This window comes from Oncorhynchus mykiss, chromosome 17, assembly GCF_057628025.1.
Source record: "Oncorhynchus mykiss isolate SJ-2025 chromosome 17, ASM5762802v1, whole genome shotgun sequence".
NCBI lineage: Eukaryota > Metazoa > Chordata > Actinopteri > Salmoniformes > Salmonidae > Oncorhynchus > Oncorhynchus mykiss.
In genome coordinates this window covers 65,985,927-66,007,276 of record NC_143038.1, presented here as the reverse complement: position 1 = coordinate 66,007,276, position 21,350 = coordinate 65,985,927, and the positions used below count along the sequence as shown (strand labels likewise).

At 41.5% G+C, this 21,350-nt stretch overlaps 1 protein-coding gene across 14 annotated transcripts in view; it reads right to left on the bottom strand.

Annotated features, from left to right (window-relative positions):
* The window catches only part of LOC110493275 (neuron navigator 1), a 175,874-nt gene that overhangs the window by 77,711 nt on the left and 76,813 nt on the right, over positions 1-21,350 (bottom strand). For all 14 annotated transcript variants that reach the window (XM_090206331.1, XM_090206334.1, XM_090206332.1 and 11 more), the window contains one exon: positions 5,263-5,365. In XM_090206331.1, coding sequence (XP_090062457.1) covers positions 5,263-5,365 — 103 coding nt within the window. The remainder of the gene's footprint in view (positions 1-5,262; positions 5,366-21,350) is intronic.

Sequence of the window (21,350 nt, the reverse complement as noted above, 5' to 3'; positions counted from 1 at the left end):
GAGCCAATGTGTACATGTAGAGAGAGAGCTCAGACTAGACAGTAGTTCTAGATTAGAGACTAGTTCTAGTTTAGATTAGAGACTAGTTCTAGTTTAGATTAGAGACTAGTTCTAGTTTAGATTAGAGAATAGTTCTAGTTTAGATTAAAAAGTAGTTATAGTCTAGACTAGAGAGTAGTTTCTGCTGAGTCTGGCCATGACATGACCATATTCACCAACCAGCCCAGATGAATAATGCAATGCCTGCCTGGGACCATGTGGGTGTTTTTTCCTCCTGCTATTTCTGTACTTCTGTAGATGGATAATTAATCATTAATGTTAATTCTTTAGAGTCTAAGGGTGGGGGGTTCTAAACTGACATACAGTTGACTTGTTACACATTTTGTTACCGTTACAGACTGATTCTAAAATTGATTCAATTAAATGTTTTCCTCATCAATCGCCATCAAGGTTTTAAGAAATGTTAGCAAATATATAAACCATACATGAACAGAAATACCTAATTTTCATAAATATTCAGACACTTTGCTATAAGACTCGAAATTGAGCTCATGTGCATCCTGTTTCCATTGTTCATCCTTGAGATGTTTCTACAATTTTATTGGAGTCCACGTGTGTTAAAATCAATTGATTGGACATGATTTGGAAAGGCACACACCTGTCTATATAAAGGTCCCACAGTTGACAGCGGCCAGACAAAAGTCACTCCTCAGTAAAAGGCACGTGACAGCCCACTTGGAGTTTGCCAAAAGGCACCTAAAGGACTCTCAGACCATGAGAAACAAGATTCTCTGGCCTGAATGCCAAGCGTCAAGTCTGGAGGAAACCTGGCACCATCCCTACGGTGAAGCATGGTGGTGGCAGCTGGAAGACTAGTCAGGATCAAGGGAAAGATGAACAAAGTAATGTACAGAAAGATCCTTGATGGAAACCTGCTCCAGAGTGCTCAGGAGCTCAGACAGGGCCGAAGGTTCACCTTCCAAAAGGACAACGACCCTAAGCACACAAGCAAGTCAACGCAGGAGTGGCTTCGGGACAAGTCTCTGAATGTCCTTGAGTGGTCCAGCTAGTGCCCAGACTTGAACCCAATCGAACATCTCTGGAGAGACCTGAAAATAGTTGTGCATTGACGCTCCCCATCCAACCTGACAGATCTTGAGAGGATCTGCAGAGAAGAATGGATGAAACTCCCCAAATACAGGTGTGCCAAGTTGTAGCGTCATACCCAAGAAGACTTGAGGCTGTAATCGCTGCCAAAGGTGCTTCAACAAAGTGCTGAATACTTATGTAAATCTTATATTTAAGTTTTTACTGTTAATACATTTGCAAAAAATTCTAAAAACCTGTTTTTGCTTTGTCATTATAGGTTATTGTGTGCAGATTGATGAGAAAAAAAAGTTAATACATTTAAGAAGAAGGCTGTAACTAACAAAATGTGGAAAATGTCAAGGGTTCTGAATACTTTTCAGATTTTCACAATTCCTGACATTTAAGCCTAGTACAAATTCCCTCTCTGGTCAGTTAGGATCCCCACTTTATTTTAAGAATGTGAAATTTCAGAATAATAGTAGAGAGAATGATTTATTTCATCTTTAATTTCTTCCGTCACATTCCCATTTACATACACTCAATTAGTATTTGGTAGCATTGCCTTTAAATTGTTTAACTTGGGTCAAACGTTTTGGTAGCCTTCCACAAGCTTCCCACAATAAGTTGGGTGAATGTTGGCACATTCCTCCTGACAGAGCTGGTGTAACTGAGTCAGGTTTCTAGGCCTCCTTGCTCGCACATGCTTTTTTAGTTTTGCCCACAAATGTTCTATAGGATTGAGGTCAGGGCTTTGTGATGGCCACTCCAATACCTTGACTTTGTTGTCCTTAAGCCATTTTGCCACAACTTTGGAAGTATGCTTGGGGTCATTGTCCATTTGTAAGACCCATTTGCGACCAAGCTTTAACTTTGTATCTGATGTCTTGAGATGTTACTTCAATATATCCACATAATGTCCCTGCCTCATTATGCCATCTATTTGGTGAAGTGCACCAATCCCTCCTGCAGCAATGCACCCCCACAACATGATGCCGCCACCCCCGTTCTTCATGGTTGGGATGGTGTTCTTCGGATTGCAAGCCTCCCCCTTTTTCCTCCAAACATGACGATGGTCATTATGGCTAAACAGTTCTATTTTTGTTTCATGAGACCAGAGGGCATTTCTCCAAAAAGTATGATCTTTGTCCCCATGTGCAGTTGCAAACCGCAGTCTGGCTTTTTTATGGTGGTTTTGGAGCAGTGGCTTCTCCCTTGCTGAGCTGCCTTTCAGCTTATGTCAATATAGGACTCATTTTACTGTGGATATAGATACTTTTGCACCTGTTTCCTCCAGCATCTTCACAAGGTACTTTGCTGTTGTTCTGGGATTGATTTGCACTTTACGCACCAAAGTACGTTCATCTCTAGGAGACAGAACCCGTCTCCTTCCTGAGCGGTATGACGGGTGCGTGGTCCCATGGTGTTTATACACCAGGCATTTGGAAATTGCGCCCAAGGATGAACCAGACTTTTGGAGGTCTACAATTTTTTTCTGAGGTCTTGGCTGCTTTCTTTTGATTTTCCCATGATGTCAAGCAAAGAGGCACTGAGTTTGAAGGTAGGCCTTGAAATACGTCCACAGATACACCTCCAATTGACTCAAATGATGTCAATTAGCCAATCGGAATCTTCTAAAGCCATGACATCATTTTCTGGAATTTTCAAAGCTGTTTAAAGGCACAGTCAACTTAGTGTATTGTGATACAGTGAATTATAAGTTAAATAATCTGTCTGTAAACAATTGTTGGAGAAATTACTTGTGTCAACTTTATAGAAATGCATTGAATAACACATGGCAATTTTTTTTTATTATATATATATATATATATATATATATATATATATATATATATATATACAGTCTGAAACGTGTACCGAACATGATTGCCTTGAAAAATAAAGTCTGTTTGAGAGGGATTGACAGAACATGTTAGCCCAAACGGTTCGGACGCTACCAAACAGAAGTTGGCACATCCACGGTACCGACTTCAGACGAGTCTCCTGACACTTGTGGGGGTCATAGAACAAAACAGAGGATGCCTCCATCGTGTTCATGAGTGTCTCTCCTTTCCATAATAAACTAACAGATTTCTGTGAATATTTTTTTGTTATGTAACTTAGTTTGGCGAACCGGTGCATCAATCGACTCAAGGGGGTTAAAGACATTCTCTGGAACATTTGAATACTTTTTACCTAGTAGTTCTGAAAGTAGTGCCCACAAGCCAAAACTAACTACGTTACGTACAGTATGTCCAGATATGTGAAGCACATCTTGGCTCTCTCTTTCTTTTGCTCTGGTGTTTGTGCATCTTGCTAGCTGTCACTTAAATGGCGAGGGGCTGAAGCTCATTGACTAGACCTCTAATTGCTACGCGACTGGCCCACATGGGGGAAAAAAAAATTGGAAAATGGCGCAGCACAGTTTCCTGAAAAACAATCCTTTCAAACTAGGGATTTCGTGGCTAATTGAGGTTAAACAGTAATTCTGCTATTAGATTATGCATGTATGAACTACACAAAGCATAAGATTTAAAAAAGACAGGCCAACTCTCGCAATGCTTCAGTGAAATGATAAACTATCTCACATTAGTACAGTACTTCCTTGAGAGTTTTGAAATGTAGCTTCAATAGAGTAGTAGAGGAAGAGAAAACGTATAGATGCACATCAAACGATTCCATACATTAGGGTATATGTTCGGGAGTTATGACAGGGAGCTGAACTATTAAAGTCATTAGAAGATGAGGATTTACTAGTAGCACTGAATGTGGATGTTACCTATCGTAGATTTTGATCAGTGCCTAGAAGTTCGATGGCCAAGGTCAAAGTTTTTGTGTAAAGTTACTGACCAGTCTGTCAGTCTCTAGAGGCCAGGGCTATGGAAATTCAGAGCTCATTTCTGGGATGGAATCCCCTAGCACATCAACAGTACACACCTCACAGAGAGACCTAAAGGCAAGGAACATTGGTAGGCAGAGCACATACTGTTGAGCTGGGGATAAGCAGCAGCCAAAATGGCAGGCATACAGGCTTTGAATGCAGAATGACTTTTTGTTAACAAATGTTTCGGTTTCTGCCAGTTTCTTCGGTATCCTGTGGGGCTAAACTGTGGTGTTTTTTGTTATTGTTTGTGTCTCACAGTGATAGAGACTGTCTGAAACGTGTACCGAACATGATGGTCTTGAAAAATAAAGTCTGTTTAAGAGGGATTGACAGAACATGTTTACCAGGTGGCAGGTTGCCAAGATGACAGAGGATGAGAGTTAACATTGAGTGTAAACATTGATTACGTGTGTACTCCATCAATCTGTCCATTGTGTTTCATGTGTGTATGAGTATATTACATGTCTCAAACAAATCCACACACATATCTACTTGTGATCAATGAAACTATTATATATACAGTGGGGAGAACAAGTATTTGATACACAGCATATTTTGCAGGTTTTCCTACTTACAAAGCATGTAGAGGTCTGTAATTTTTTATCATAGGTACACTTCAACTGTGAGAGACGGAATCTAAAACAAAAATCCAGAAAATCACATTGTATGATTTTTAAGTAATTCATTTGCATTTTATTGCATGACATAAGTATTTGATCACCTACCAACCAGTAAGAATTCCGTCTCTCACAGACCTGTTAGTTTTTCTTTAAGAAGCCTCCCTGTTCTCCACTCATTATCTGTATTAACTGCACCTGTTTGAATTCGTTACCTGTATATGTGTGGGAGTGAAGTAACGTTTGAGCAGATGGAAAGAGATGGAAACAGATGGAAAAAAGGAGAATGCTCTTTAACATTATGCCCCACTCACACCAGTACATAACATCAGAAACACCCCAGTATTTATTGTCTATTATAAACTGGGTGGTTGGAGCCCTGAATGCTGATTGGCTAAAAGCTGTGGTATATCATACCGTATACCACAGGTATGACAAAACATGCATTTTACTGCTCTAATTACGTTGGTAACCAGTTTATAATAGCAATAAGGCAGCTTGGGGGGTTGTGGTATATTGCCAATATACCACCGCTAAGGGCTGTATCCAGGAACTATGCGTTGCGTTGTGCATAAGAACAGCCCATAGCCATGGCATATTGGCCATATACCACACCCCCTCGGGCCTTATTGCTTAACTATAATCTATTAATTTAGTGTATGGTAATGTACTCACCCATGGCTGAGTTGGGCTCCCCGTAGACTGGACATGGTATCTTCCAGGTTCTGTCTGAGGTCAAGGACGTTCTGCACCGTACGTTTCCTCTGAGACTCTGGGTCTGTGGGGACATTACATCAGTCACTATGGTGAGATTCTGGGTCTGTGTGGACATCACACCAGTCACTATGGTGAGACTCTGGGTCTGTGGGGACCTCACCCCAGTCACTATGGTGAGACTCTGGGTCTGTGGGGACATCACCCCAGTCACTATGGTGGGACTGGGTCTGTGGGGACATCACACCAGTCACTATGGTCAGATACAAATTGAATTCACACATCCCATGTATCACTGTTAATCTGTTGTGTCTTTATACCTTGAGATATCCCAAATATTTGAGTTACAGTTATTGAATATATTAAACATAATGTTGATTTCCCAAAGATTGAATTAGACTGTACTGAATAAATGGCACTCATTAAAAGCATAACCCATCAGAGTCTAAGCCCTGTCTTAGCCAGGGGAAGGGTGGGGTTCTTCTAAGCAATATGGATTTGATTTAAGATCATACGTAGAATAAATTAGCTATTTGATTTTGAATTTTAAGACCCCTTGAAGTATAAAACAATACATATAAAAAATGTATTTGATGAAAAAAATGTTTGGCTTTACTGCTATTTGCCCATAAAAATGCATTGAATAACAGATTCACTACATGTAACAACAGATTGTCCCCCAAAATATAAAAATGAAGTTAGTCCTGAAGTGTCTGTCCTATATCTGAAATGTATTTAACCCAACATTTTTGGCAATACAAAGTCTCCATACAGTTCATTCAGAAAGTATTCAGACCCCTTGACTATTTCCACATTTTGGAAGCGATTACAGCATAGAGTCTTCTTGGGTATGACGCTACAAGCTTGCCACACCTGTATTTGGCGAGATTCTCCCATTCTTCTCCGCAGATCCGCTCAAGCTCTGTCAGGCTGTATTGGGAGCATCGCTGCACAACTATTTACAGATCTCTCCAGAGATGTTCGATCGGGTTCAAGTACAGGCTCTGGCTGGGTCACTCAAGGCCATTCAGACACCTGTCCTGAAGCCACTGGAAGGTGAACCTTCGCCATAGTTTGAGGCCATGAATGCTCTGGAGCGGGTTTTCATCAAGGATCTCTCTGTACTTTGCTCCATTTATCTTTCCCTTGATCCTGACTAGTCTCCCAGTCCCTGAAAACATCCCCACAGCATGATGCTGCCACCACCATGCTTCACTGTAGGGATGATGGCAGGTTTCCAACAGACGTGACGCTTGGCATTCAGGCACAAGAGTTCAATCTTGGGTTCATCAGACCAGAGAATCTTGTTTCTTGTGGTCTGAGAGTTCCTTAGGTGCCTTTTGGCAAACTCCAAGTGGAGTGTCTTGTGCCTTTTACTGAGGAGTAGCTTCAATCTGGCCACTCTACCATAAAGGCCTGATTAGTGGCAGGGTATCACAACTGGCCGTGGTATCACAACTGGCCGTGATTGGGAGTCCCATTAGGTGGCGCACAATTGGCCCAGCATCATCTGGGTTTGGCTGGTGTAGGCTGTCAACAAGAATTTGTTCTTAATTGACTTGCCTAGTTAAAGAAAGGTTATATAAAACATAAAATAGGTCAGATTTGCCAAATGGAGGGCGAGGGAGAGCTTTTTATGCATCTCTGTGTGTGGAGTAAAGGTGGTCTATAGTTTTTTTCCATCTGGTTGCACGTGACATTCTGGTAGCAATGACGTAAAACAGATTTAACTCCCCAACCACAAGGAGCATCGCTTCTGGATGAGCATTTTCATGTTTGCTTATGGCCTTATACAGCTAGTTTAGTGCGGTCTCAGTGCCAGCATCAGTTTGTGGTGGTAAATAGAAGGCTTCGAATAATATAGATGTGAATTTTCTTGGTAGATAGTGTGGTCTACAGCTTATAAGGAGATATTCTACCAGGCGATCAATACCTCAAGACTTATTTAATATTAAACATCGGGCACCAGCAGTTATTGACAAATAGACACACACCCCCGCCCCTCGACATGCCAGACGTAGCTGCTCTGTCCTGCTGATGCACGGAAAACCCAGCCAGCTCTATATTATCTATGTCGTCATTCAGCCCCGTCTCGGTGAAACATAAGATATTACAGTTTGCAATGTCCTGTTGGTAGCATAGTCTTAATCATAGATCGTCCAGTTTATTTTCCAATGATTGTACGTTGGCGAATAATTTGGAGGGTAGTGGTGGTTTACCTCCTCACTGGCGACTTCTCACGCAGATGACAAGCATTTTCGCTACACTCTCATTAACATCTGCTAACCATGTGTATGTGACCAATAAAATTGGATTTGATTTGGGTCTTGTCTTGACAAAGCAGTATATCTTTTGCATCGGAATCATTAAAGAAAAGATCTTTGTCCATTTCGAGGTGAGTAATCTCTGTTCTGATATCCGGAAGGTAATTTCGGTCATAAGCAGCAGCATTATGTACAAAATGAGTTACAAACAATGCGAAAAGGAGCCCGTAAAACAGCTGCCATCCCCTCTGTCGTCATTCTCACCATGGCAACGCTGCTCTAACCCCCTTACAGGATCCTGACATGGTACAGCCCCAACTGTGGAACACCCCTCTATTGGATCCCGAATGGTACAGCCCTAACTGTGAAACACTGATGACTGGGAGTGGCCACCAAGGGAATACGTCTGACATTCTGTGTGAACTCCAACCTCTATAGCAGGGTTTCCCAAAAACCTACAGACACTAGGCCCTCAATGGAATGAGTTTGATATCCCTGCTCTATAGCCTCCCAAAAGGTTAAACGCATTCACCAGGATGTGTGTGCATGATCCTGCATATATTTAGGCAATTATTTTATCATAACACAATAAACATTTCACACAAGTGTTCAGTCACCCTCACTGCCCATCTACACAAGCACGCACTCACACTCGCTAAAAATAATCCATAGTAAATTATAGCAAAACAAAGAGAGATTGGGAACTGCATGGGCAGTGGACAAGACATGATCATCCTATCCTAAATCAATAACGCAGAGATGTCTCATTTGTTAAAATTAATGACTGGATTTGTCTTTGACTAAGATACTGAAGAGGATACATTCGTTTTCTACTATACAGTAAAATAGCTACAGGCAAAACCTCACGACAGTTGAAAAAATGATCATCTATTGAATTAATTGGAGGTGTTGGCTGAGAGTCAACCATAGCAGAGGAAACACATCTCAAATAATGGGCTATATACCGTATTCATTAGTTCTTCATTCTGAGCGGAGTGCTAATTACACTGTGATTGCACGCATGCACAATTTCCTTTATGGGCCTAATAGTGAAGATGTCATTTAACGGTAAAAAATGAATTACCTTTTATTATCTGATTGCCTTCAAAAAGTAAGCTGCCTGGTGCATGTTTGTCTACTACAAAACAATTCCAGCATTAAAATTAATGGATAATATCAAGTGGTGTGGAGGCTGTGCTTTGGCAAAGTGGGTGGGGTTATATCCTTCCTGTTTGGCCCTGTCCGGGGGTGTCCTCGGATGGGGCCACAGTGTCTCCTGACCCCTCCTGTCTCAGCCTCCAGTATTTATGCTGCAGTAGTTTATGTGTCGGGGGGCTAGGGTCAGTTTGTTATATCTGGAGTACTTCTCTTGTCCTATTCGGTGTCCTGTGTGAATTTAAGTGTGCTCTCTCTAATTCTCTCTTTCTCTCTTTCTTTCTCTCTCTCGGAGGACCTGAGCCCTAGGACCATGCCTCAGGACTACCTGACATGATGACTCCTTGCTGTCCCCAGTCCACCTGGCTGTGCTGCTGCTCCAGTTTCAACTGTTCTGCCTTATTATTATTGGACCATGCTGGTCATTCATGAATATTTTAACATCTTGGCCATGTTCTGTTATAATCTCCACCCGGCACAGCCAGAAGAGGACCGGCCACCCCACATAGCCTGGCCTTTCTAGGGAGTTTTTCATAGCCAACGTGCTTCAACACCTGCATTGCTTGCTGTTTGGGGTTTTAGGCTGGGTTTCTGTACAGCACTTTGAGATATCAGCTGATGTACGAAGGGCTATATAAATAAATTTGATTTGATTTGATCAACTGTTACAAAACACCAAAAAGTGTGCTTAATGACATTCGCCGAATGCCATTGATTCGATCTACATTAAATGATGCGTCTTGCTAACAAATTGCCTTTTTTTTTGCCTGAAAAGTAGGGACTCATGAATGGGGCTGAAGCTCTCCCAGGAAAAACGGTATGGTCACCATAACACACACAGTCAATGTAATAGACTAGGCTACATGACAATGTGTATTATCATGGACCAAACAGGCCTACCTGTATCCAGTCATGTAGCCTAGTGTGCTAAAAAGAAAAATGTGGGTAAACTCCGATTGCAGGTCATGGTGGAAAAAGTTACACTCCCTATACTTTCAATGCATTTTCAGAAAAAGGTGGGCCTGCACCACTGGCGGTAGCCTACCCTATCAACCGAGGCAATGCTACACACACACACACACACACAGGCTTCATATAAAGCTGCTTATGCCGAGTTCAAAACAACTGGGAATGCAGAAATGTCAGACTTCAGTGAGTTCAAGACGACCGCAAAAAAACGAGCTACGTTTTAAATGGTCATCCAACTTGGAATTCCAAATCGGAAACTTGGGCATCTATCTAGAACTCCAACATTCCGACCTGAAGATCACTGATGTACTGTAATGATTCCCAGTTGTCTTGAAAGCTCCATTAAGATATCACATTGTTTGTAGTTTTTATCCTGTCATCACACAATCACCGTGTAGAAACAGAAACAATGAATTGCATTGTAAACAGTAAAATATGCTTGGAGCCTTCACAGATCATGTGTCATAACCTTTATTTCCTTACATTAATTACATTTATGGCCGCATTATTTGTCAAGTGAAGCATTAACAATTGCATTAGAACACTGAACTTATTTAAACTCTGTAGGAATCCTGGATCTTGGAGGTCTCAGAAAATGTCATGTAAGTAACTATGCCTACATAAAATGTCACTATGTTTTGCTGTGAAAACATGTCTCATGGACACACAAATCCAAAATAATGTAGGCCTATGTCATTGAAAAATCAAATGATCCTAACCCGAAACAGTCAATTATAGCCAATATAGGCCTACTGTCATTAACTTATAGCCTACTTGTTGGATGGATTGGATGTGCATTGAGATCTATCTGTAGGCAAGGTGTCTAGTAAACATTGCCGACCATCATCAGCTGATCCAGGAAAGAAAACAAATATCGATAGAAAATAAAATGTATATATATATATATATAAATATATGGTCTACTTCTTGTGGCGACAGAAAGCATGGAGAATACCAATAAATGCACGCCCTGAAAAACAAAACAACGAGCGCTCTACACAGCTGACTGACAAAAGCAAACAATGATAACTCAACCAATACTAATCTAATGCATTGGAATAAAGGATTTTTTTAATCAAGGACGCATGGCAAACAAATTGGGAACATGTGGAAGTACAAAGTAAAATCTATCCGTTTAAGGTAACTCAGCTGAGGCCCGAAATTCAGCAACCTATAGGACGTATACCATTCCTGAACAGGGTGGCGGTTTGTCCAGCCACGTAGAAATACATGTTTTAAACCAAATCAAATCAAATGTATTTGTCACATACACATGGTTAGCAGATGTTAATGCGAGTGTAGTGAAATACTTGTGCTTCTAGTTCCGACCATGCAGTAATATCTAACAAGTAATATAACCTAACAATTTCACAACAACTACCTAAAACATACAAGTGGAAAGGAATTAATACGAATATGTACAGAAAAATATATGAATGAGTGATGCCCGAACGGCATAGGCAAGATGCAGTAGATGGTATAGACTACAGTATATACATATGAGATGAGTAATGTAGGGTATGAAAACATTATATAAAGTGGCTAGTGATACATTTAATTACATCACGATGGCAAGATGCAGTAGATGGTATAGCGTACAGTATATACATATGAGATGAGTAATGTATGGTGTGTAAGCATTATATAAAGTGGCTAGTGATAAATTGATTACATCAATTTTTCCATTATTAAAGTGGCTAGAGTTGAGTCAGTATGTTGGCAGCAGCCACTCAATGTTAGTGGTGGCTGTTTAACAGTCTGATGGCCTTGAGAAAGAAGCTGTTTTTCAGTCTCTCGGTCCCCACTTTGATGCACCTGTACTGACCTCGCCTTCTGGATGATAGCGGGGTGAACACGCTATCATGGCTCCCTCCGGTGGTTGTTGTCCTTGATGATCTTTTTGGCCTTCCTGTGACATCGGGTAGTGTAGGTGTCCTGGAGGGCAGGTAGTTTGCACCCGGTTTGCACTACCCTCTGGAGAGCCTTACGGTTATGGGCGGAGCAGTTGCCGTACCAGGCGGTGATACCGCCGACAAGATGCTGTCCCGTGGATGTGGATAGGGAGGTGCTCCCTCTGCTGTTTCCTAAAGTCCACGATCATCTCCTTTGTTTTGTTGACATTGAGTGTGAGGTTATTTTCCTGACACCACACTCTGAGGGCCCTCACCTCCTCCCTGTAGGCTGTCTTGTCGTTTTTGGTAATCAAGCCTACCACTCTTGTGTCGTCTGCAAACTTGATGATTGAGTTGGAGGTGTGCATGGCCACGCAGTCGTGGGTGAACAGGGAGTACAGGAGAACACTGAGAACGCACCCTTGTGGGGACCCAGTCTTGAGGATCAGCGGAGTGGAGATGTTGTTACCTACCCTCACCACCTGGGGGTGCCCTCAGGAAGTCCAGGACCCAGTTGCACAGGGCGGGGTCGAGAGCCAGGTTCTCTAGCTTATTGACAAGTTGGAGAGTACTATGGTGTTAAATGCTGAGCTGTAATTGATGAACAGCATTTTTACATCGGTATTCCTCTTGTCCAGTTGGGTTAAGGCAGTGTGCAGTGTGATGGCGATTGCGTCGTCTGTGGACCTATTTGGGCGGTAAGCAAATTGGAGTGGGTCTAGGGTGTCAGGTAGGTTGGAGGTGATATGGTCCTTGACTAGTCTCTCAAAGCACTTCATGATGACGGAAGTGAGTGCTACAGGGCTGTAGTCATTTAGTTCAGTTATCTTAGTTTCTTGGGAACAGGAACAATGGTGGCCCACTTGAAGCATGTGGGAACAGCAGACTGGGATAAGGATTGATTGAATATGTCCGTAAACACACCAGCCAGCTGGTCTGCGCATTCTCTGAGGATGCAGCCGGGGATGCCGTCTGAGCCTGCAGCCTTGCGAGGGTTAACATGTTTAAATGTTTTACTCATGTTGGCTACAGTGGAGGAGAGCCCGCAGGTTTTGGTAGCGGGAGTCGACTCCACTTTGTCTCTATACTGACGCTTAGATTGTTTGATTGCCTTGCGTAGGGAATAGCTACACTGTTTGTATTCGGTCATGTTTCCGGTCACCTTGTTCTGATTTAAAGCAGTGGTTTGCACTTTCAGTTTTGCGTGATTGCTGCCAGCAATCCACGGTTTCTGGTTGGGGAATGTTTAAATAGACACTGTGGGTACAACATCACTGATGCACTTGCTAATAAACTCGCTCACCAAATCAGCGTATTCATCAATGTTGTTGTTCTCTGCTATTCGGAACATATCCCAGTCTACGTGATCGAAGCAATCTTGAAGCGTGGAATCCGATTGGTCGGACCAGCGTTGAACAGACCTGAGCTCGGGAGCTTCTTGTTTTAGTCTCTGTCTGTAGGCTGGGAGCAACAAAATGGAGTCGTGGTCAGCTTTTCCAAAGGGAGGGCGGGGGAGGGCCTTATATGCTTCGCAGAAGTTAGAATAACAATGGTCTAGGGTTTTGCCAGCCCTGGTAGCACAATCGATATGCTGATATAATTTAGGGAGCCTTGTTTTCAGATTAGCCTTGTTAAAATCCCCAGCTACAATAAATGCAGCCTCAGGATATGTGGTTTCCAGTTTACATAGAGTCGAATTAAGTTCTTTCAGGGCCATCGATGTCTCTGCTTGGGGGGGATATACACAACTGTGAATATGATCGAAGAGAATTGTCTTGGTAGATAATGCGGTCGGCATTTGATTGTGAGGAATTCTAAGTCAGGTGAACAAAAGGATTTGAGTTCCTGTATGTTGTTATGATCACACCACGTCTCATTAATCATAAGGCATACACCCCCGCCCTTCTTCTTACCAGAGAGATGCTTATTTCTGTCGGCGTGATGCGTGAAGAACCCAGGTGGCTATATCAACTCAAATAGCGTGTCTCGAGTGAGCCATGTTTCCGTGAAACAAAGAACGTTACAGTCTCTGATGTCTCTCTGGAAGGCAACCCTTGCTCTGATTTTGTCTACCTTGTTGTCAAGAGACGTTGGCGAGTAGTATGCTCGGGAGCGGTGCGTGATGTGCCCGTCTATGGAGCCTGACCAGAAGACCGCTCCGTCTGCCCCTTCTACGGCGCCGTTGTTTTGGGTCGCCGGCTGGGATCCGATCCATTGTCCTGGGTGGTAGGCCAGATCCGCTTCGGGAAAGTTGTATTCCTGGTCGTATTGTTGGTGAGTTAACTTTGCTATTACATCCAATAGTTCCTCCCGACTGTATGTAATAAAACCTAAGATTTTCTGGGGTAACATTGTAAGAAATAACACATAAAAAAACAAAATACTGCATGGTTTCCTAGAAACGCGAAGTGAGGCGGCCATCTCTGTCGGCGCTGGAAGTACGATAGAAAGGTGGGGGTGTTCAATTAATTTGGAAGCTTTCAAAAAAACATTTACCACTGTAAAACGTATTTAGCACTGCATTTTAAAGACATAGGAGAATAGTTAAATTAGCATGATTTAGAGACCCCTCCAAGTTTGACTTTTGTTGCATTTAGGGGAGCTGATCCCCCTGGCCCCCTCCTATTTTGCACCCTGACTCTGAGGCAATGCAGTAGAACAATGCAGTAGAACTTGAAGAGTAAATTAGTATGCAGCATTAAATAGAAATACATGGCCTTTCACACCTCTTTCACTGTCATGAAAGAGTGGATACAGAAACATGTATGTCATGTTAATGTTCTGAGAAGTGCTATTGTAAGCTAAATGTATACTCTCATTCAGCTGTTTTAAGCATGTGCAATTACACTGTCTGATCCTTTTCAGCATCACTGAATTGAAAATAAGCATCTCTGCAGCACTCAGTATTTCAAACAATTTAAGGTTACACCTGGGTTCATATCAGCTTACATCAGCTCAAACTGATATAGCCTAGCTATCTCCTTAAAAACCAGTTTAGATGGACTTCACCACCATTTTGCAAATAGCTGTGACAAGCACCTTTCCATAGCATTCATCCATCCTCCTTAGTATTTAACCTCACAACAGACACACCCTTTAAGAAGGCCCCATTAGTCTGACAGAGCATGAAGAGTTATTTATTTACTTTTAACCCTACAAAGCCTGCTGATATATTTGATCTTTACAGTAAAAATAATGATTATGGAAATGGTGAATGTGATCTAAAGGAGATTATAAACTGGGAGGTTCGAGCCCTGAATGCTGTTTGGCTGAAAGACATGGTGTATCCGACTGTACACCATGGGTATGACAAAAAAATGGCTATGTACTTCTCTAATTACGTGGTAATCAGCAATAAGGCACCTCGGGGGTTTGTGGTATATGGCCAATATACCACGGCTAAGGGTTGTATCCAGGCACTCCACCCTGCATCGCACATAAGAACATCCCATTGCCCTGGTATATTGGCCATATACCACACCCTTATTGGTTAATTCTAGCTAGCCTTATCGTTTTGATATTATTTCCACTCATGGCATGTATAGTCAAAGAAGTTAACATTGAATGTATTTGCCAATTCAATCTATGATGCCATTTGATTTAATATCATCCTAACCATAAAATGTATGTACTTCATGTCATCAATCACTTTTCACAAACTCAGAGCACCAGTGCCATGGACCTACTGTCAAGATGTGAGATCCATAATAGAGCTATAAGGAAAACATCCATCTCTTTCTAGTGGCAGACACCAAAGGGGGTAAATGCTAGTGACCTTCATATAGGCCCAAAACAGGAAGCTGAGGCAGCCAGCAAACCAAATAGCAGACATGCATGCAGGCAGGCAGGCTACGCACCACATCTGCTGAGGAAATACATGCTAAAGTGATTGACAGGTCCCTGGTGCCCTGCATTGCAGTGATCTGTGAGAGGGAGGGAAATCCACCTCACTCACACACAGACAGATACAACGCTAAAGCAGATCTCAATGGAAAGACCACGGACATTATGAATGTCATATAAATCTCCACAACTCTTCACCTACTGTTTAAATTATTACTTTTCCGTAAAAAAAGAAAATGAGGGAGCAGAATAATTAACAGATTGCTAAATTCATCTGTTCAGTGCTCTCGGCTCTAAGACAGACAGGATGAAGGTGTATAGATTAGTTAATCAAGACTTATGTGACAGTTCGTCCCTTTAAGGTCCACTCAATAGATTAGCCTGTTCACTGAGAAGAAGATAGAATGGCAGTGATTGGCCTTTATATTGTTTCCCACAGCAAACACCCCACTCCAACTCTACAAACAGCCCACTCCAACTCTACAAACACCCCACTCCAACTCTACAAACAGCCCACTCCAACTCTACAAACACCCCACTCCAACTCTACAAACAGCCCACTCCAACTCTACAAACAGCCCACTCCAACTCTACAAACAGCCCACTCCAACTCTACAAACACCCCACTCCAACTCTACAAACAGCCCACTCCAACTCTACAAACACCCCACTCCAACTCTACAAACACCCCACTCCAACTTTACAAACACCAAACTCCAACTTTACAAACACCCCACTCCAACTCTACAAACACCCCACTCCAACTTTACAAACACCCCACTCCAACTCTACAAACAGCCCACTCCAACTCTACAAACACCCCACTCCAACTTTACAAACACCCCACTCCAACTCTACAAACACCCCACTCCAACTCTACAAACACCCCACTCCAACTCTACAAACACCCCACTCCAACTTTACAAATACCAAACTCCAACTTTACAAACACCCCACTCCAACTCTACAAACACCCCACTCCAACTTTACAAACACCCCACTCCAACTCTACAAACAGCCCACTCCAACTCTACAAACACCCCACTCAAACTTTACAAACACCCCACTCCAACTCTACAAACACCCCACTCCAACTCTACAAACACCCCACTCCAACTCTACAAACACCCCACTCCAACTCTACAAACAGCCCAGAGGATAGGAAATAGGACACTAGCATTTGGTTATCGCACAATATAATGGTACCTTCTTCCAAACTCGATGAGAGCAAGGGTTGAGAAATCCTACAGCAAAATAAATCCCATCACTTTCTTCTATTTCATCTGTGTGTACACACTCTTCCATTATCAATTGTCTCCAGTGCCATGAGAGTGTTTAAAATGTTCTCCCAGTGGAACAGCATGACCAGATAGGTTTGCCCAGTGGTAGACAAAGTACCCAATTGTAGAAATAGAAAATGAGTCAAGTCAAAGGCACCTAATAAAATACTACTTGAGTAAAAGTCAAAAAGTATTTGGTTTTAAATATAATTAAGTATCAAAATGAAATGTAATTACTCAAATAAGCTTACATTAAGTATCCAAAGGAAAAGTATAAATCATTTAAAATTCTGTATATGAAGCAAATCAGATGGCACCATTTAAAAAAAAAAAAAAATATTCATAGAAAGCCAGGGGAACACTCCAACACTCAGACATAATTTACAAACAAAGCATGTTTGTTTAGTGAATCCACCAGATCAGGCAGTAGGGATGACCAGGGATGTTCTCTTGATAGGTGTGTGAATTGGACCATTTTCCTGCCCTACTAAGCATTCAAAATGTAACCTTTAAATTAGTAGTTTTGGTTGTCAAGTAAAATGTATGGAGTAAAACATACATTACTCTCTTTAGGAATGTAGTGAAGTAAACGTAAAAGTAGTAGTAGTACTTTAAAATATTTTTATTTAATTACTTTACACCACTGGGTTTGCCGCACCCATTATACCCTACATACCTATTTCACCGCTACTCTATGGCAGTGAATGCTATTGTCACAGTCATGGAGGGCTTGCATGACTGTTCACATCCAATGGGCTCTATGGCAGCGTTTCCCAAACTCGGTCCTCGGGACCCCAAGGAGTGCACGTTTTGTTTTTTTGCCGTAACACTACACAACTGATTCAAATGATCAAAGCTTGATGATTAGTTGATTATTTGAATCAGCTGTGTAGTGTTAGGGTACCCCGAGGACCAAGTCGGGGAACCCTGCTCTATGGCGATCGTGACGTAGCGAAACTGCAAAACTTTGTTGTTTACTTCTGGCGAAGACGTGCAAAACTCTGAGAATCACTTTTAGTAAATACGGAAGTAACGTTCTGCAACAAGCCAATTACTGCAATAATTCATGGATGCTGCCTCCGCCCCGTCAGCTAGTTCTCTCGCAGTAGTCGTAATAACCCAGAGCTCTGCTTACCAACCTGACCTGCTGTCCTCATCGACTTGGTTATTGGAGGAATTCATATTGAATCTGCCATACAGAACGAGGCAAATCTCCCTTAGTTATGTTCATGTGCACTTATTCTCCAGCCCCCTTTATGTATAACAGTATGTCCACATTACTATATTCCTCTTGAATAAGTTGAATCCTGGCAATTGTCGATTGCTATTGAGGTTCCTTCCGCTTGCTTGTCCATTAGAGTTGCACTCTGTACAATAGAGGTAATATAGTGGGAGAACCAGTCTATCTCCAGCTCTTATGATGAGTTGTTCCGGTAATTGAGCGAGGTTGCATTACACAAACTGACTTCATAAATAAGTCTATTATGACATCCAGAGGACTATTGTACCACCGAATCAGAATGAAGTCATAGGATGTGTCCCACAAATAGAGACTATATTTACGAATCAAAACAGTCCTTTCATTATTCCTGTAATGAGCAAAAAAAAAATATTAATGAAAAGTGGGTTACTGCTGCATTATGCAGACTATGAATGCACAAGACCATGAATAAATGTATCTGTCCAATAAGGAGGGCTATTGTAGTATACCATGCAGTAGGGAAGGGGAATTGTCTCAAAGAAAGACATGTTCTGTAATGAATGTTATGACCTGGAATAAGGAGAAGTGTGCTGGACCATAGAATTAGAATGCTATCTGTATGTGCTGGACACTCATAGACGATTGCCTACCCCTTATAGTCTGTTACATCAATGAAGAAAAGTCCTCCTGCAAACAGCTTGACGTTTCAGTCAAGCTGCCCTTTATTGTAAACATGCAGAGGTAATCAATCGCCTGTAGCTTTAATTGTGTGTGTTATAATATTTGCTCTCATGGGCTGTTTGATATTACATGGGAAGGCGAGTCATGACTCGTATATGATAGTTCATCCTGTCTGAAATTCTGCCTGGTTTTACCATTCATGAAACAAAGCTGTTCGTTCATTGCAATGCTGTCTCATGAGGGATTATAAAATCCTGTAAAATAATAAATCATGTAAAATAATAAATCATTCATTAAGCAGATGTTTTAAATGACATTTCCTCAATTTAAAATAATTACTTCAATGGATTTTAACTAAAATCTCCATTCCTTGGAAAATCTAGGAGGGTGAGAATTGAGTGCATTTCTGAAAATGTGTCACAAGTGGTTGCTATGCAACCAAATGCATGATTGTAAACACACATACACACACAATGGACTCACAATGTTCACAATGTGATTGTTTACTGACACTGTTTACTTGGTTCTAAGCGTGACAGGCACAAGAGGTCAACCTCCCGTCATATAAACTAATGAAGCATGGCCATGAAGTCGGATCAGCAAATATGTATCCATTAAGTTGAGATAGGGGATGTCAACAAAATATATCTCTATGGGTGTTTTTCGTAAATTTAATCTGGAGTGTCAGTGCTCTGGGCGTTCGTAAATTCATCAGTTATTCTGCGCTCTGGCACATTCAGACGATAAGTTGGAATAGATAGCCAGAGTGAATCTACAAACACACCTATATTGCCTAGCTGGGATGTCAGCAAAATACAGACTTCTTTGATATTGGCTAGCTGGAATGTTCATTGACTGGCTTGTTCATAAAACCTCTTGATATCAATAACGGCCATTCAGGTACATATTGAAATGCTATAAAAATGAAGTGATTCTAAACAGCAAGTATGATTATTGGAGTGAACAATTATCTTGTTTGAATCAGTCTCTAGGGTATATGATTCAGGACAGAGCTCACTAACATTAGACTTTAACGCCCTTGGAGCAATCTCTAGATCCAGTCAAAGCAATGGCCTAATGTTCTCAAACCATCCAGTACCATCTTAAATTACTGTCCAGAGAAGAGCTGTCCCTTTCAGAAGCCCGCAGAGAAAAATACACCCCAAAATGAGCATCCTATGAAACAACAGTGACGGTCTGGCACTGAGGTCTCTACATCCAAGATGTCCGACCATTGTTTTCAACGTAATCTACAGTACTCACACTCGCAAAAGCAGATTCATGGACTGTCTATATCCGGGTTGCATCCGAGCATTAGCACACAATACATACAGGGATCAGTGTGAGCAGCGACAACATCACACCATCCGAAAACATGGCAGACATTGAAATAATATAACATTTTAATATAATGGTCTGTGAGTGATGGAGAAAACCAAATCAGCCTCAGCGACAATTATTTGAATAACTCAATGGTTGTTTTGTTTTGTGCACGAAGGTGGTGACTAAAGTCTCTTTCTTATTAGTTAGAAATGTTCTAATCTAACTTCTCTATAGAATCCCACAGTGGAGGTGTCATAATACCCCTAAAATCTTGCAGTCAGGGAAATTATTCCAATAATTTTTCCTATAGGGGATTTTAGAAACACTTAAATAATGTCTGTTTCTTGTATGCTTACCCTGGCGTGATGTTTTGATAACCGTGTAAATCTCTCTCTGACAAGGTGACTTTCAATATATTTTGCTCTATTTACTCTCAGATTCAAAAACGCTAATTAGCATCAAAGTAGACATCATGCAAAACTACAAATCCCTGCTAGTTTCTGCATGTCATCTCTTGCTGACACCTTTGCTAACAGGTACAGTGGTTCCTCCTTTAAAAGTTGCGAGCTTTCACCGCGTGACTTAGAGGAACTCAGCGCCACGCCTTTATTGCTCCAGACCACCACAAGGGGGAGTTAGAGAACTCATTATGCATTTGGGTCCCAACGTTTTTATATGACCAATCATATTGAGTGGTTACTATGACAAAATTGACGTGAACCAACTGTCCCTGGTGACTTTCTTCAGCAAAGATGGCTGACAAAACATTACAGAGGAAGCAAATGTAAGTACTTATAACGTCATAACAAGTCAAGCAAAAAATATGTTAGTTAATGCAGAGAAAAACATATGCATATGTTTTTGTCATAAAGTTAATTTGTAAAAATTGCTATTTAGAAAGTTGTTTTTCAGCCATATCCAATACCAGGTGTATCAAACTCCATTATTTGAATGATGCTGTGTCTGCATGTATGTATTACAATTATACACTTCAACAGTGTTTACCACTCCTGCTCCTGGGACATCAATGATTACACATTGTAACAATGCAATAGACTAGAAACTTGATTTAAGTAAAGGCTGATTTGTAATTCATACATACAGAATAAAAAACAGTACATCCTCCCAGCACGCCCACAATCGTGCTGAATGACGCATGGAAGAGAGCGAGGAACGAAATGGGGTAACCATATTTTCCGTTCCATCCTAACAGAAACCCAGAGGGTTTTTTGGTTTTCATTGAAAAGAAACGCCATAATATTAATCAAATGAATTAAGCAAGGACCAGTCAAAAGATGGGACACACCTACTCATTCCACAATTTTTCTGTATTTACCATTTTCTACATTGTAGAATAATAGTGAAGACATCACAACTATGAAATAACGTCGGTCTCCCGCATGCCCTGCATTCTGTAGTACAGACATGGCCTGCTCTCCCT